Source organism: Cetorhinus maximus, chromosome 30 (genome assembly GCF_964194155.1).
Source record: "Cetorhinus maximus chromosome 30, sCetMax3.hap1.1, whole genome shotgun sequence".
NCBI classification, from domain to species: domain Eukaryota; kingdom Metazoa; phylum Chordata; class Chondrichthyes; order Lamniformes; family Cetorhinidae; genus Cetorhinus; species Cetorhinus maximus.
In genome coordinates this window covers 10,281,438-10,298,973 of record NC_135908.1, presented here as the reverse complement: position 1 = coordinate 10,298,973, position 17,536 = coordinate 10,281,438, and the positions used below count along the sequence as shown (strand labels likewise).

General features: G+C 40.5%; 1 protein-coding gene across 2 annotated transcripts in view; it reads right to left on the bottom strand.

The window, feature by feature from the left end:
- Positions 1-2,673: 2,673 nt before the first annotated feature.
- Positions 2,674-17,536, bottom strand: part of LOC144670048 (E3 ubiquitin-protein ligase ARIH1) — a 52,725-nt gene continuing 37,862 nt past the window's right edge. For both annotated transcript variants that reach the window (XM_078532405.1, XM_078532404.1), the window contains 9 exons: positions 17,151-17,217; positions 16,656-16,762; positions 16,496-16,538; positions 15,061-15,132; positions 12,154-12,284; positions 11,534-11,591; positions 9,570-9,830; positions 5,945-6,057; positions 2,674-4,220 (listed from right to left, as the gene is read on the bottom strand). In XM_078532405.1, the coding sequence (XP_078388531.1) occupies positions 4,136-4,220; positions 5,945-6,057; positions 9,570-9,830; positions 11,534-11,591; positions 12,154-12,284; positions 15,061-15,132; positions 16,496-16,538; positions 16,656-16,762; positions 17,151-17,217 (937 nt within the window). In that variant the 3' untranslated portion in view covers positions 2,674-4,135. The remainder of the gene's footprint in view (positions 4,221-5,944; positions 6,058-9,569; positions 9,831-11,533; positions 11,592-12,153; positions 12,285-15,060; positions 15,133-16,495; positions 16,539-16,655; positions 16,763-17,150; positions 17,218-17,536) is intronic.

Genomic DNA, 17,536 nt, shown 5'->3' with positions numbered 1-17,536 from the left:
CCAAAGACCAAATGCACGTTGGGTGATTGGGGGGGTGTTCCACAAGGCATTCAGTCCACAAGCATGATCCTGAGCTTCTGGTTGTGACTTTAATGTTCTGCTTACTCCCTCTTCAACCTTGGCCTCCTGAAGCATTCCAAAAATGCTCAATGTATGCTTGAGGAAAAGCACGGCATCGTTTGATTCGGAACTTTACAGACTTCTGGACTCAACAAGATCATCATTACCACTATTCACATTTTATAGGGATGGCAGTTGTTTGTAATGAATCTGTTATCGCCATTTACACCTCCACTAGATGCATTTTTTTTTGTTTTTTTTACTTGTCCCATTACCGTCTCCTTTTGCCTTGCATGATCATCCTTTTTGCTATTCAATTACTTCTATCACACACCCTACCACAGACCTTCTCTTTTGTCCTTCCGCATCCATTCCCCATGATCGCTTAAAACCTACATCTCTAATCTTTTCCAATTCTAATGAATGTCATCATGAAACATTAACTTTTTTTCCACAGATACTACCTGACCTGCTGAATGTGTGCAGCATTTTCTATTTTTATGACAGGCTTCCAGCTTTGCTTTATTGTTTCTGAGATAGCAAAGTGGCCTTCTCCAATTAGGTCTTTCTTTTTCACTACAGTATTAAGAAAATAGTAGGCCATTTGGCTCCTTGAACCTGTTCAATAAGATCATGGCTGATCTGATGTGGTCTTAACTTACTTTTCCTGCCTGACCTCCTACCCACCCCATTTTGGCTCCCTTGTCAATCAAACCTAGGAGGATTCAATCTCCAAAATTACTCAGAATAACAGGATGTAGTGAGTACACTTTTCTAACTTACTTAACTGTCTATACCTATTACTCTGGCCCCATGCACTCCCCAGCCCTTCCTTCACCCCGCCACTAGTGACTAGGCCCCATGCTCATTCCTTCCCAAAACTCTACATTTTAAAGACCCTCCCTTAAAACACATCCTAATCAGGTTTGTTCTCCAAAGCACACGTCAGAAAATGGTTTGATGCCTACATGAAAGGCACGATATAAGTCGAGCTGTTATTAAAATTCAACTAGAACTAACCCTAACATGAAATACTTGTGCTTAGCACTGTAAGCGGTGCATAAAGATTCAAGTTTAGGGACGAGCAGGATTTTAGCCCTTTCCTGAACCTCAAGCTTTCTTGTTCTATTCTTCATCAGGCCAATGATATCACTAACCCCTTAAAGCATATTTGCATTCTTTAAATTTGTGTTTATTAAGAAATTGAAATTCAGTAAAATTAGAAAGCATTTGTTCCTCATGTCAAAAAGTGCATTTATTGGGTTTAAAATGTCACTGTGTTGGTGCTAAGTAGGCATGTAATCAGAACAGCATTTTAGGCCAGAACACAGTGTGATGCATTAGCCCTATATATGATAAGCGTTCAGTAACTGTTCTGACCTGGATGAAAGGAGGATACATTAAAATGTGGAACCCAACTGGATTTACAATGTTGTTCCAGCCCCCACCAAACTAAATCAAGAATTTCTTCCCGAATATTTGGCAGAAAAGGCTTAAGGGTAAGGCGCTATTAAAAATGGAATCAACCCACAGAAATAAACAATCCTTTTACAACTTAGGTACTTTAAACTGCTGTACCAGAAGTAGAGTGCCTGCTCTTCCTAGAAGATCAAGGCAGATTAACCTACCTGTTGCAGCTAAAAGTCTGTGAAGCAATGAGGCAAAAATCAACACATTTCCTAATTTATATTAATGTATGCTGTATGGGTTGTCACTAACAAGGTTTGAGTAATACTCAAGTTACTCATCCACTGTTTAGATCTATGATAGCAAATATTACACATCATATGCCTGAATAGAAACATTTTTTACTCCTACTTACAAATTAATAAGCAGAGTTCAAAGTTCCAAAGGTGACTAAGGTTCACTCTACAATGCATAAATACGGGTAGGGCTAGTTTGCAAAGCCTTTGGTTTGTAAACAGCCTTGAGTTTTATAGAAACCAGGAACTGGGGCCAGTGGCTTCAGCTAGCTGTGCAATTCAGCTTCCTGCCTGGAATAGTTCAACTTGTGTGTCTCCACTTGCCATCTGGTCACCGGAAAATGCATTTATCAATACTTTGACAGTTCCTTTCTTCCCTCCTGCAAGGATGTACAGAACCAATTCTACCAAGATTGATGCAGTTTCCACTGTAAATGCACAGCAAAACTCAGTGACTCCCAGACGAATGTTTGAATCAGTTTTCGAAACTGCCTCACTTGAGAGGGGCAAGCGATTTTACTAACCATGATGCCAGCCAGGGCAGAGATTCAAACAGTACCACCTTGGGGTTGAGGAAAGGGAAAAATAAAACACCACCGACCAGCTTCAACCTGAAGATAGCCATACCGCTAGTAGCTGCTGAGCAGTCCATGGCATAAGCTCTTCCAATCCTCTGTTTAGATCAAAACCCTTCTTCCTACTTGTAGAAGAATGTGCAGAGGGAACAATAAAAAAAAACTTCAATCATTTTACTACTTTGCAATTGAAACTGCTGGCCATGCCACATTAGATGTGTTGGAGTGCTGCAATTCACAGGGTGCCTGAGAAATTACATACATGCTTGTTGGTAGCATTTTTGCACTACTCAGTGCTGACACCCACCTCAAATGCACTGGAAGACACGCAGGGATACCCAAATTAAACCTTTATCGTCAGTAAATGCTTTGCAGTATTCAAGCTTTACAATTGTGTAAGTTTGTCATGGATTCATCCATTACAGCTACAAATCTTTCAACGTTTGAGAATTTGACAATACATTGTCCCAGTGCAACAAAAAGAAAAAAAAACACAAAAATTCCACAGCAATGAGTGTGGGGCTAAGGAACCCAGTGCTAGGTTTAAACCTCAGACAACCTTCTTTTTGATATATACAACCAATTTAATGGTGAAGTGGAACAAAACTATTACTTGCAGCTTGGGTTGGTTGCCAGTTTAGAACATAGCAGTCCATCTTTCACTTAGCCCCACCAAGCAATGATCCTTCAACCCTAACCTCTAAACGCTGGGATAGCAACACACAGGCAGAGCACAGCAAGGACAGCAGCCATTAACACCCAGGACAGTGGAGGTATAGGGGGAGGGGGGAGAGAGAGACACACACACAAGCCGAATGCTGTTCTCTTCCAAATGTTGGCTACCTGTACCGCTCCTATTGTCTGACGAGATCTGTACAATTTTACGGGTATTTTTTAAAAATTTTTTATACAGTAAAGAAAAGGAAAGTACTGAGGGCTTCTGCTGAAGCTGGAGGTGACGGTCATTAGCTAGAAGATGCAGCGGGGTAGAAAAGCAGCAATGACAAATGACAGGGGTGGGGAAGGGGCAGGGGGGAGGAGGTCAATATCGGGAAAACTCGACACCACCAGATCTCAGCTCGAGTCTACAACTAGTACTATGGAAAATTACAAGGTAAAAACTTGTTTTTTTAAAAAAAGCAGAAAAAGCAGAAAATTAAATTCACATTCCACTAACAGCGTTGAGGTCAAAGGTTAGCAAACCTAAAGAAACTGCACAGCAAATATACATATTCTTGAAGGTTTTTAAAGAATAAATATTTTTTGTAATTAAACATTATGCAAACACGTGCCACGCTTGCTCTCGCTCAACCATGCATATGCGCTATATACAATTTGAAAAATACTGTGTCCTCCTTTTAAAAGTCATATACAAAGATATCCCCCAGAGCGCTGCCTTACAGTTAGCCAATCAACATTCACAAACAGGGAACCTACATACAATTAATGTCTGGCTGGAAAAGAGGAGCCAGGTCAAAACAGTTTCAGTTCAATTACTACACACAGAGAAAATGAATAAATGAAAGGAAACAGAAAATGGTTCAGCTCTCAGAATGTAGCTACATTACAGATTAAAGTTGGAGGGTTTTTAGTGTGTCATACCCTTCATCCACTTACAATACTGTTGTACATTTTGTGGTTTTATCTACTTTTTTATTACAATATAATTTACTTAAACTTTCCATTAACAAAAAGTAGGGTAGAACTCCAGCAGTATCTGCAAGGGCCAGTGCCGCCCACTTTATTTGCATCAGCACTCTGTTGCTAACGGGTTGACAGTTCATTGCAAGCTGAGCCTCAGTCCTCGATATACTCCCAAAGGTCTTTCTCGTAGCCTTCGTGCACATGCTGTAGCAACACCTTCCTCCGGCTCTCACAGTATCTGATGAAGAGAACAGAACAGCAAGTCTAAATAAAACAGAACAGACTAGCCAGCCATCTAAGACAAATGGTTAACATTTCAGGTGGAGGGCTCCATCAGCACGTCAATGTTAGAGGGAGAAACCCTATGTATCAGACTTCAAAAACATGCCCAAGAAAGCAGGGAGAGGTGAACGGATTGATCAAAAAGCCTAAATCTATAAGTTACTTTGAGAAGTAAGTACTAATGGGTTTGAACAGCCCAGTTAGAGATTTTAGAACACTGGAAAGAAAAGCAGAGTACTGTAGATTACTCCAGATACAAAGATTAACAGAGATTAAATATGCTGATTTTTGAGTTAAAATGGTCACCAAGGATAAACTCATGCAACACAGGTCAAAAATGTGAAGGTTTAGGCAACTAGCAGTAGTTATTCTTCTTCAAGACTTTACATTAAATAGGCCCAGTCAACCCAAGTGCAGAAAATCCCAGCATAAGATAACGAACAAGACTACGGGAAAGGTGTTAGCATGATTTGACAAACACTGCAAACACTGCTTTAAGTCTATAGCAACCAGACACCAAAGGAAACATCAAGCAGTTTAACGAACTAGGATTAACCCGTGCTGAGATCTAAGCTTTAACAGGCCCATTTCATAAATTGAGAGATCAAGGGTCATAAACTTAACCAACTTTTGCCCAGCAGCATCACCTCAGCCATGTATATAACACACTTGGCAGATTCAGAAAGTTGTAGATTTCAGCCCCATTCCAGGACTTTTTGTGCATAATCTAGGCCAATACTCTACTCTAACATTGAGGGAGCCTTGCACTGCCAGAAACACCGTCTGCCTGATCAGCTAATATTAAGGATTCCATTGCCTGAGACTCTCTGAGTGTCCTGACAACATTCTTCCTCAAGCACCACCACCAAAATCAGATTAACTGGTTAATCACTCACTGCTGTTTCTAGGATTATGTTGAGCATAAAATGGACACTATACTTGCTTCCGTAACAGTGGTTAAATCTCAGAGTATTTTGCTGTATCTGAAGCATTTTGAGATGTTTGAAAGGGTGCTATGAAAATGCAAGTCTTTCTTTTCACATGTGTGAGGCAAGTAATTATCTTAGTTACATATACTTTAACAGACCCACTCTCATTGTCTGACAGGTGCTATGGCTATTTAAAGAGGCAAATCCTTTCACCTAAAATTATTGATGGCTTTGACTCTAGCGCCAAATGGCAAACCATTTTCACTTATAAAATCACCAAATGTCAAGCTTACAGCAGGCTGCTACAAACAACCCAAACAATGGAATAATCAAAAGGCAGTGCTTTAATCATCAGTGAACGATGGGATAGGTGGGCCTAGTCGTAGGACTGTATCTGCTTCTGGCTAAAAATAGCACGCTTTGCAAGAAGAAGTGACCCCACGAAGGATGAGGGGGTCAGAGAAAGTTAGATTGCTCACATTTGGTATGGTCTTTCAGGCACTTTCGCCTTATATTGACCAATCCAAATCATCTATTGGAAAAAAACATAAGGACAAGGTTTCTATTACAATGTTTGCAGTTGTGCGCTGGTGCATTCATTTGAAAAGGCTGCATTAAGAGCCTGTGTAGATTTCACCAGGACAGTTTAAAAAAAATCTGCTTCTCCCTCAAAACGGAGATTGTGTTTGTGTGGAAGGGAGAAAGAGAAAGACACCTGTCAGCATTAATTACTAAATTCATCTCATCCCACCTGTACTTGTCTTGTACTTTCTGTTTGATGTCCTGCAGAGAGTCCTGGGATATGTCCCTCTCCAGATAGCCAGACAGCACTTCTGTTGCATTCTCCAGATCTGCCTGATTGTTCTGGGAAGAGAAACACACTGCTTAGAACAGATTTGGATTTCGACACAAACATTATTGCAGCAGGAAGCTACTCTGACTCAGTCGACACTGTTTGTGCTACCAGATTCCATGTTAATCTCCAGACCACCCTACAAATCAGCAAATGGGATATAAAATCTAACGCAGCACCTGAAACTCAGCCTCACTTTAGAAAAATGACAGGCTAAATTTGGGTAGGACTATACAAGTGCAGTTGAACTGGTAGAGAATCAAGAGTGATGTAACGCCAGGCTGCTTTGCACTGCAGAGTTCAGTGGAATCTGTAAACACATAGCTGACCACAGGGCAGTGTTCTGGAAATACCATCACTAGAAAGGAAGATGAAGTTGAGGGATTGTAGATATTTCAGAGTAGAGATATCATTCAGTGATTGCACAGAAGATGGTTGCAGCCAATGGTCGCCATAGATAGGAGTGGAGCATCATACAGATTCTATTTACCTAAATGTTTCTATTTATTTTCACGAGCAAAACATGTTTGAATTTAACTAATAAGAAAAATTCTCCAATCAAAATCCTCAAGTAGCAGCAGTCACTGTTAAACGGAATTAATCCAGCAGGTCATTCTCGGAGAATGGTCTGTCCTACACTGAGAAGACCAATTATAGGCTGGGTGATAAAACACTGAGGATGCTGGAAATCTGAAACAAAAACAGAAAATGCTGTCTAGCAGCATCTGTGGAGCGAGAAACAGAGTTAACGTTTCGAGTCCGTATGACTCTTCTTCAGAAGACAATGTTAATTCTGTTTCTCTTTCCACAGATGCTGCTAGGCCTGCTGAGTTTTTCCAGCATTTTCTGTTTTTGTTGTCATAAGTCAGGTGACCGCTTTGTGGAACTCCTCCCTTCAGTCCACAAGCATGACCCCAAGTTTCCAGTCACCTGTCATTTTAATTTGCCACTTTGATTCCCACTTTGACCTCTCCATCTGCAGCTTCCTTCAGTGTTCCAATGAAACTCAACACAAACTAGAGGAACAGCACCTCATCTTTTTATTAGGTACTTCACAGCGTTCAACAATTTCACTTGGTAACCCTCCACCCCCATTTTGTTTCCTTTATCTTTTGAGTTGCTGCTTTTTCTTTGATTTTTCTCTTCTTTCTCCCTTTTTTAACTTTTTGGGCAGCAGCAGTTCATGATTCTGCCATTCATACCTCCTTGAGATATATTTTTTGTTAGCTTGTACCTTATCATCCCCATCTCCCTTTTTTGTCAGTTAATCTCTCCTGCCTTCCACCCTATCATAGATCTTTTTTGTTCTTTTTTCCAACCTCCTCCCTATCTCTGACTCTATTTGCTTAAAACTTATATAATACATCTCTAACTTTTCCTAGCTCTGATGAAAAATCATCGACCTGAAAAGTTAACTGTTTTTCTCTCTCTACGAATGCTGTCTGACTGGCTGAGTGCTTCCAGCATTTTGTTTTAGTTTTGCATTTTACTTTTTTTTTTGCCATGGCCCAGTGGGCAGCGCACTCATCTCCAAATCAAAGGTTATGGGTTCAAGTGCATTCCAGTGACTTCTGCACAAAGCTTACACTTCAGAGCAGTAATGAATAATCGGACAAGATGTCAAACTGAAGCCCCGAATGTCCTCTCAAGTGGATATAACAGATCCCATGGCATCTTTTCAAAGAAGAGCAGGGGAATTTCCTTGATGTTCTGGCCAACACTTTCCACTCAATCAGCATTACTAAAAATCTAGTCATTAAAAGGCTATGCCTTTTTATTGCCTATTTCTGGTCTTGAAAAGGCGACAGCGGTCTCCTCCTTAAATCACTGTAACACAGTGCTTGCTCAATGGGAATTACAGGATTTTGATTTCACCACGATAAACTGATGGGAACACATCAGTCAGTCAGATTTGTAAGTAACTTGAAAAGGGAACTTTGAGGTGCTGCTGCTCTGGTTCTTCTTGATGGCAGAGTTTGTGGGACTGCAACATAACGTTGGAAGTAACCTTGAAGCTGTAAGGCATGCTAGAGATGGTATATAAAGTACTGTACTGCAGCGGTAGTGCTAAAAGGATTCGATACTGCCTATCTAATGTTTTCACCATAACATTAACGCTTGTTAAAATTAGACCCAACCATCCCCATGATGGAGGCTCAATGCATTATAAGGTCACCTAGAATGCTGTTTATTATATGAAGTTCCCACAAGCTCATTAACGGGCAAGAAGCAATTCTTTGCAAATGGCAAAAACAATGGCCATTACCATGTAATGCCACTCAACAGTGGTCCTATTTCCCCACCAGTATTCCTGTAAACTAGATATTCTTGTCATACTTCTGGGACAAATTCGAGTGTGAAGATCAGAATCCAGTGTAACCACAGGACAATTTTAACTGTTCCACCACAGACGACCATGCCTTCAGCTGTCAAGGCTCTAAGCTCTGGAGTTTCCTCCCTAAACCCCTCTAACACTCTTCCCTCCTTTAAGACATTCCTTAAAACCTTGAGCAAGATTTTGGTCATCTGTCTTATTACTTCCTTAGGTGGTTCAGCATTGTTTGATAATATTCCTGTGAAGCACCTTGGAATGCTAGATAAATGCAAGCTGCTATTGTTCAATGTAAAAATTTCAGGTTCATGGTCATGAAGTTTACTCAGACACATTAGGATTAGGTATCCCTGATACATATCAATGCAACTGATAATTCTGTACTCATTCTGTAAAAAATAAGCAAGCTGTCCCAGAGGACGAAGAACAGCTTACTTCTGCACCAACAAATCTGGTGCGTGGGAAGCAGGGGCACATTTGGCCTCGTCTTTACATTTACCGTCTGTAGGGATGCTGCTTAGTTTGGGACAGCAGAGCCATCATCCACCCCTATCATTTTAAGAGGAGTGTCCGAAGTAGTTGCAACATTCTCCGGCGACAGAACAGACATGGCAAGGAAGCAATCATGATAATCGTTAATAGAAAAGGTTCACTCAATGTATTGAGGTTGAGGCATGGCAGAGGTATAATTTTTCAGCAAGAGGCTGCAGGAAATGCAAAACCTCAAGTGCCTGAAACTAAACTTGTGACCACAAATGGAAAGCCATTTTCCTGTCACATGGGAGCAGCATAAAAATCTGACAGGAATCAATGATGGCAAAGATAAAAGAACAGTAGAGTGTTTGTGCACAAGCTGTGTGTAAAGTGATGGTAGAGCAGTTGTGTAATAGGGTAATGCAATGTGCTTGGAGATGGCTAGGCATCTATCAGTTTCTTTGTTTCAATAGATTTGGGAACAAATATGAATGAAAGGAGGACTGAGCTCTAAGCAAAGGATCCGTTCGGCCATATTTTAGCTATTACACACCTTGAATTTTAAAACGGCTAAGTTGACACTGAAAATCTTTTGGTGCCTTGAAACTACTATTTTTTTTCCAGAGTAATAATTAGTCAGTACTCCATTTGCATAGACAAACAATCTCATAGCTTCAAAGACAACAATTTGTATCCTTCAGCGGAAGGAGGGCCTACCTCAAAGATAATGGACTGGTTGTTCTTTCTGAGGTAGAAAGCAAAGACGTAAGTGTACATTAACGTGGCGCGGCACTGGCAGAGCACATCCACAGCTTTCTTCAGGAACTGCACCTCAATCCAAGACATATTGTGTTGCTGCATTTCCTCCATCTTCTGCTTGACCTGAGCATAGAGCTTGTGCTCGAACCTCAGGCTCTGCATGTGGTTCATGTAACGGTTGCAGTAAAATAGGTACCGCTGGAGTGCCGCTCGAGAACGCTGTCAAAGAAATACAAAAGGAAGAAACTGAAAATGGTGTCAGAAGATTACAAAACAGCAGCGATTTCACCATTTCAATAGGCTAAGGGTGCTCAAATGAGCCTGTACAGTCCGTGCAAATGTCTCCAGTTTAACATAGAATGCACAGAAAAGGTGAAGCTTCATCAACAGCATAGTTTGGATAAGAATGGTTGAGAGTGATACACCATGACGCAGTTATTTAGTTAGATTTCAATTTTTGCCTATTATTTCAACTGTGCAGCAAGATCAGTCTTTCAAGCAAACTGGTTTGTAATTTTGTGCTGCCTATAACTTTCTATTTATCACTTTCAATAGTAAAAATTTTTATTGTTGCAGCAACAATTAAAGGCAAAGCAATCAGTAAACTTGTGATCCCATCAGGTACCATCCAAAACTGTGACAACCGTTTTACTCTCATTCATACCCCAAATTAGAAATGTGAAGAGTAGTCAATTCTTACTTCTGCTGAGAAGTCATTGATTTGGAATTGTTGAGGGTGTTTCTTTCAAAACTCAGTGCATTCTGTTTGTAAGAGTGGGCTAGGTGCTGCAGCAAAGCATTTGGCCACCTTCATTAGAACATCAGGAATTTTAGTTAATAGTCACAAGGAAATTGGAAAAGCCCAAATGGCCATTCTGAAAATTAATCTAGTGCCTGATGGTAGGAGTTCAGTTAAAAGTATTTAACTTGTCACAAGTTCATGTTTATGACGTGCACATGAACAAACACAGACCTTAGCTTTCTTAGCATTAAAATGAATGAGTCTGAAGCAAGATCTCTTGGAGAATTAAGTGCTTTATTCATTTGTATTAAATAAAACTGCAGTTTGGTTCAGTTTCTAATACTGTCGTCCAAGTCAGAAAGTCGTGTTCAAATCTAAAACATACTTAAGTGGTAGGTTTAAAAGGATCCACTTCAACTGCTTTGATGGCAAGAACGGGCAATAAATGCCTCAATGGCAAGGAGAGGCAATAAATGCTGAACTTTCCAGAGACACCCATATCCCTAGGATTAATTCTTATAAAATTTAAACTGAGTGGTAAATAGCCAGAGGTGCCAGCGGATGAAATGCTTGCCTGACATAAAAAAATGCTATGGCACTTTTTGTAGAGTTGACAGCCCTCAGCCAGCATTTCTCCCACAACTTACACAATCCAAAACAGAGCAAGTGGTAATCTGCTATCTGTGGCATAAAGTTACACACATATTGGCTGCTTCGTTTGCCTACACAACACTAACTGAACTTCCAAAAGTAATCATTGGACAGTTTGCACATTCTGAAGCAAGTGCCACACTCAAATGACAATGGGAAATCCTTGATGGGCAACACAACATGTAGTTTACAAGGTCCGCTGATCTGCTCACAGCCCCCTCACTGCTTCATGCTGACCTCAGCAAACCTCAGAATTGCTATGAGCACTCAAGTATACATCAAAATGTACCTTGGGCATAGTCTTCAACATAACTTTTCAGAAACTAAAGAAATAACAGCACAAGCGTATCCAGACCATTATGACCATGCTAGCCCCTCCACTGGAAGCATCTAATATTATTCAGAAGGATCTTGAAGACAGTCTTAAACACAGCTCAAAGCTAGAAGGATTAAGATTCAACCATAAACACCCACAACTACACAGCCTATGGTTCTGTAAGCTTGTCCACACCCCCAATGCTCCTTTTACCTCCTGAGCATCCCTTGCGGCCTTTGCGTCATCTTCATTGTAACGATTGCAGTTATACCTAAAAACAGAGAGGGGCAAACTTAGTTTAATTTCCAGCTTTAATGCCAGTGAAAAAAAATAACAGAACATGCATAAAATATTATCTTCAAATGTTGTCCTTTGCTTTCTATGCCAGTTCAGAACTTTCTCCGACGAAGCTCCATGAACAGGTTGAAACGTTACTAAACCGACCTGCTGACTACTTGAACCCATTGATTCATTTCTTCCCCATATCTATTGTGCAGACTAAGAGGTTCATTCTCCTACTGCATATTCCCTAATTAGTCAGGAACTCCTTACAATAACTTTCAGCCTATCCCTCTTCCAATGATTTGGAGTAGGAATGCCAACTCAGCGAATGACAGTTTTGACCTGAAATTGTGTTCATGTACTAAAACCAGGACACAACACCCCATCTACAGCAGAGACCTTCAGTCAAGTACCTTGCCTGGATTCAAACTCAGGTCACTAAGGTACAATAGCATGATTCCAAATCATGTAACCCAGTCCTGAAGATATTTCAAACATTGGATAATGCTAAACCTCTTCTTTGCACAGAATGGAGTGACCGAAAGACTAACCAGGCAGATCCATGTGGCTCCCACGGACCAAGGCAGACCCAACAGAATTCTGCTTTACAATTCTGATTGCGACAAACCATGTGATTGCATCCACCATCCTTCTCAATGGTAACATGGCATTTCGGGCATTCCTGTTGAAACAGTGGAGGCATTGTTAACGAAGAGTAAAGATCCAACTACATATAAGTAACAGATACCCACACTTGAGTTCTAATATGGTATTGCTCTATGCTAATCAACCACCTACCAAGCCCAATGAATTAGCAAGCCATATCGAGAAATCAATCCTAGGGTTAAGGATAGTGAACAGAGATTAGATGCACTCAAGGTATGTTCCAGGTAATATTTTACTTTAAGAGCCCTTTCGACCTTATGGTTCATTAGCAAACTTAACTTGCTGGGGCAGAAATGGCATGTCTTTTCTCGAATACTACTGTCAGTGTACTCAGTCTGGTTTGGGATGGATTGCAATTGCCTGGTGTCCCTCAAATCTCCCGGAGTGATGAAATGAGTATTTTATGACACGTTACTAAAGACATGTGAGTCTTAGCCAACAGCATGTGTAGAGGACAGCGTCTGCACCAATAGCCACAGTAATGACATAAAACCAGAAAAAAAAACAAGGAACTGTAGCTCAGTTTAATTCTTTTTGGAAACTGCAACGGATGTGGTAGTACATGGACTTTGAGAAAGTTGTTAACAAGATGTCATGCAGGAGGTTATTCGAGAAGATTAAAGGGCATGGAACAGGAGGAAAAGTAGCAGACTGGATTAAGTCATCATCAAGAGGAAGCAGACTGAGTTAAGGTGTTGCTCAGAGTGGTTGCCAGTGGGTGTCCTGCAGGAGCTTGCCATGGGATTCCGTCTAATCACTCTGTATATCAATAATTTGAATGTGGGGCTAGAATTTGCAGACAACAATGAAAACAGGGGTCAAAAGTAATTCTGAAGACCAAAAGGAGCTGCAAGGGGGATATGATAACATGGTGGAATGGAAAAAAAATGTGGTTTATTGAATCCATTGTCAGTAAATATGAGGTGGTACATTTTGATTAGAAAGTTTAAATAGTAAATGGTGAGACGCTAGAAAATGTGGAAGTGGAGGGATCTGGAAGTTCAAGTCTATACAAGGCATTAAAAGCAGCACCTCAAGTGGATAAGTCATTAAAAAAAAGGTGATGGAGTAATGTTTGTTTTAAGCAAGAGGAGCAGGATCGAAAATATACTAACCTACATAAAAATTCAAAAAGGCTACAATTGGAATGTTAATTATGTTAAGATACACTGGTGAAGGGTATTGTTTAATTAAGTACTTGGAACACATATAAATAGGGGATAGCTGAGACACTGGGTGCGTGGGAATGAAGCTATTAGACTGAACAAAGTCAATATACTATATCAAGAAAGAAAGGCCCTGCTTCACCAACCAGCTTGGTTCCTGTTAACATGGAACACGGTTTTATAGTGCACATTATAGGGAGGATATTGAAGTAACAGCAAGCAGAAGGCACAGATTCACAAATGTATTTCCTCATGAGGCAGCATAAGATTCAAAAAACTGGAGCTGTTTTCATTAGAAGAGAGGAAATAAAGGAGTAAATTTGATAAGTGTTTAACATTATGATGCACTGGGGATAGTAGAAACAGAGAGTTTCCAGTGATTGACGGTTCCAGGAAAAGGGACACACATACAAGATTAAATGCAAGAGATTATGGCAAGAGAAGCAGCTCTTTCAACAAGTTGAGACTGGAATGCAATATCAAGCATTAGAGACTGAAGCAGAGACCTTGCCAACATTTATGAGTATGTTAGATTGATGGTTAAAGTAAAAGTGGAATGAAGGATATGAGAACAGAGTCGGCATGGTGGTTTATATTACTGTTGATGTAAAAAACACAGACTGGTTGGGCAGAATCATCTGTTCCCATATTGTAAGTTCTAATTAATTAGAAGTTTACTTTAAGTGATTATTGACTTCCCACAGCAACAATGGTGCTCGTTGAGTGCTGCTCATGTCCAACTACAGCAAAATAAAATGCATCAAGCTATTGCTGTGTAATGCTATCCCTTACTGTGGAAATGAAAACTTGTCTTAATAGTAAATGGTTTATGTTGGTGTTTTACTCTTAAGTTACACCACTTAAGTAGGGAGTCTTGGAGTACAGTCTTAAATGGAGCACCCATAACCTCAGTACACCCTTCTCCCATATTCTATTAACCTTTGCTCCTGCCATTTTTAAAGGCTCCCTCATTTGCAGGCACGTGGAAACCCAACAGCAAATTATTGGGCCCATGGAAACAGGTGTTTCTATTGCTGTCTAATCTACGGCGGTTTCTGGCCTTTACCCTATGCAACGCTGCCCCTCCCATCAGAAGTTACAGGAATGTGGGTGCTGGACGTGGAGAGGTTGGGACACTCTCAACTGCCTCCTCCCGACCAAATATGCAGAAAATAACCCACCAATCTCACACATAAATAATGGTCTTTGGAACGGATGGAAGAAAATTGTACAGAAAGAACACAGGAAGCGCAGAGATGCAGACAGTGTGCCTTTCGTCCTTAGCTGTACACACAAGGCTACTTTTATTGTTCACTATTTTGTAATATTTTGTCTAGTTAACTTCATCCTGAAGACAGATGCGAACATTGCTCAAAAGCAGCGAGAGATCACACAAGAAATTTCTATGGAAGGGATACAAAATAATTGCAAGGCCAGAAGCCCGAAAACAAAAATTGATGGAAGTACTTCCAAAATGCAGTTTGTGACAATGACAATCTCTTAGGGATGAATACAGTAGCAAGTAATAAGAGAAAGCTTCTCTGTAATTCTTCACAAATGTTCTGGTGCATCAGTCATCCAACCGTACAAGGTGCTGCTTAAAGTCCCTGGAGGTCGCTGGTCTACCTTAGTGTTTGCTGCAATCCAATTGGAGGTTTCACTGTCATCATCGCACTTTTTAATCCACTTCTTCAACCACTACAAGAAGAAGAAGCCATTATAGGCAATTTCTGCAATTATTGGCTACAGCTGAGGCAGCTCATCTACATACACAACAAATGCAGATCATTTTGCAAATGTTTGGGCTAATATGGAGATCAGTACATCACAAAACATTGGCATTCAGTACACACTTTGTTTGAGGCATTTATTACACTTCCATAGACCAGTCTTTGCTCTCCCTGCGTCATCCTGCCCATGAAAGTGACTTGGTCCCTAGACTCTGCCAGTGTTATGAAATCTTTAGTTACTGTAGCGTCCCAGGGTGATTTTCCATCCATAAAGGAATCTCTGGGCTCTACGTGACACTTGCTGAACTCAGCCCATGGGAACTCAAGACTCCAGCTGCGCCACCTGTAACTTAATGTGGCTTATCCTGCTCACTCTGTTATCATGGCAATTTCCTACTTCTACTGAGAAACAAGGTGTCTCATATAGAATGTCCAGTCAATTTTCAGTGGATATTAGCTCGTCTATTCTCCCTTTGCTGCCTACACAGGTACATCCAATTGTTTTCATTAATAAAAACAGAAAATACTGGAAATAGTCAGCAGACCTGGCAGAACAGTTACTGATAATTATCTCGCCATAGATGCTGCCAGGTTATTTCTGCTCCATCATTTTCTCTTTTATTTCAGATTTCCAGCATCTGCAACATTTTGATTTTGTACTTTGTATTTATTGATGGGAGTACATCTTCACCTTCATTGCAAGGGGATTTGAGTACAGGAGTAAAGATGTCTTGCTGCAATTGTATAGAGCCTTGGTAAGACTGCACCTGGAGTATTGTGTACAGTTTTGGTCTCCCTATCTAAGAAAGGATATACTTGCCATGGAGAGAGTGCAGTGGAGTTTCACCAGACTAATCCCTGGGTTGGCAGGTTTGTCCTATGAGGAGAAATTTAGGAAACTGGGCCTGTATTCTCCAGAGTTTCGAAGAACGAGAGATGATCTCATTGAAACTTAAAAATTTTTAGAGGGCATGACAGAGTAGATGAGATTGGATGTTTGCCCTGGCTGGTGAGAATAGAACAAGAGGACACAGTCTCAGAATAAGGGGCAGGCCATTTAGTACTGAAATGAGACAGAATTTCTTTACTCAAGGGTGGTGAATCTTTGGAATTCTCTACCCCAGAGGGCTGTGGAAGCTCAATCATTGAGCGTGTTCAAGACAGAAATCATTAGATTTCTGGATATTAATGGCATCAAGGGATATGGGGATAGCATGGAAAAGTGGCACTGAGGTAGATGATCAGCCATGATCGAATTGAGTGGTGGAGCAGGCTCAAGGGCTGAATGGTCTACTCCTGCTGCTATGTTCCTATATGTAGGAGTCTCTCACCTTGCATTTAACAGGATCATGCCAATTCTCAGCACAGTTGAAGCTGTAAATTAAACAAAAGACTCTCTTAATATTTGTGAGACTCAGACTTCAATTCAGATACTTAAAGACACCCAATAACAAAGAATGGCACTTAGGTAGAAATCTGTTGTGCACTTACCAGAACTGCCGCCCACATTTACAGCGAACTGGTTTTGCATCAGGGTACTGGACTTTAATAACATGGTGACAGTCAGGGGCAGGGCACCATTTTAACAGTCGATTGCACTGTGATGGAAAAGCATAACTGTTGGTGTCTCACTCAGTCAAACAAAAAATAGATATGGTGATGAGAGGGTGGCACAAAAGGGACAGGTTCCAGTCAGACTGTCATTATCAATTACCCAGTTGCCCGAATTCTGATGCACACCTAACAACCAACCCCACTCAGTACTGCAAAGCTCCAGTTACCGTCACTTTGCAAAGCAATTTAAAAACCAAATTAAATATATTTACAATTAAATATTAAATTTAATTAAATTCAAATAAAATTTTTGGAATTACTATGACACCAGTTCAGCAGCCAATGTACTCTTGCAAAACTTTACAAAACAGTTTCAGCTTAATTCTATCTATTGTGCACTTCCACGCACAGTATTTGTTCTTAAAGCCTTACCTCTACAAAACTGTTTGTTATTAAATGCTGGTACTTCAACTTGACTTTGGAATCTGTGATCAAACGCCTGAAAAAAATAAGCATTTCTTAGAAGATATTTCATTCAACTAGAAAAGAGGAAAGCAACCATTTCACAAGGAGGAAGCAACTCAATGCAACTACAATCTGTAATGGTACTGACATCCTAGCTCAGTGATAACGATGGGGCTGGGAGGTGGTGTTCTTATATCTTCTGAATGCACAAAATTCTTTGCAGTGTGGTTACTGATAAACATACAACTGAACTGCTTTCCTGAGTGTGATGCATACTATGCAGTCAGATGTTGTGAAGAGGATTTGTAGGTTTTTTTTTTCCTGGATGTACCTTAAGATGGGCCAAATACATT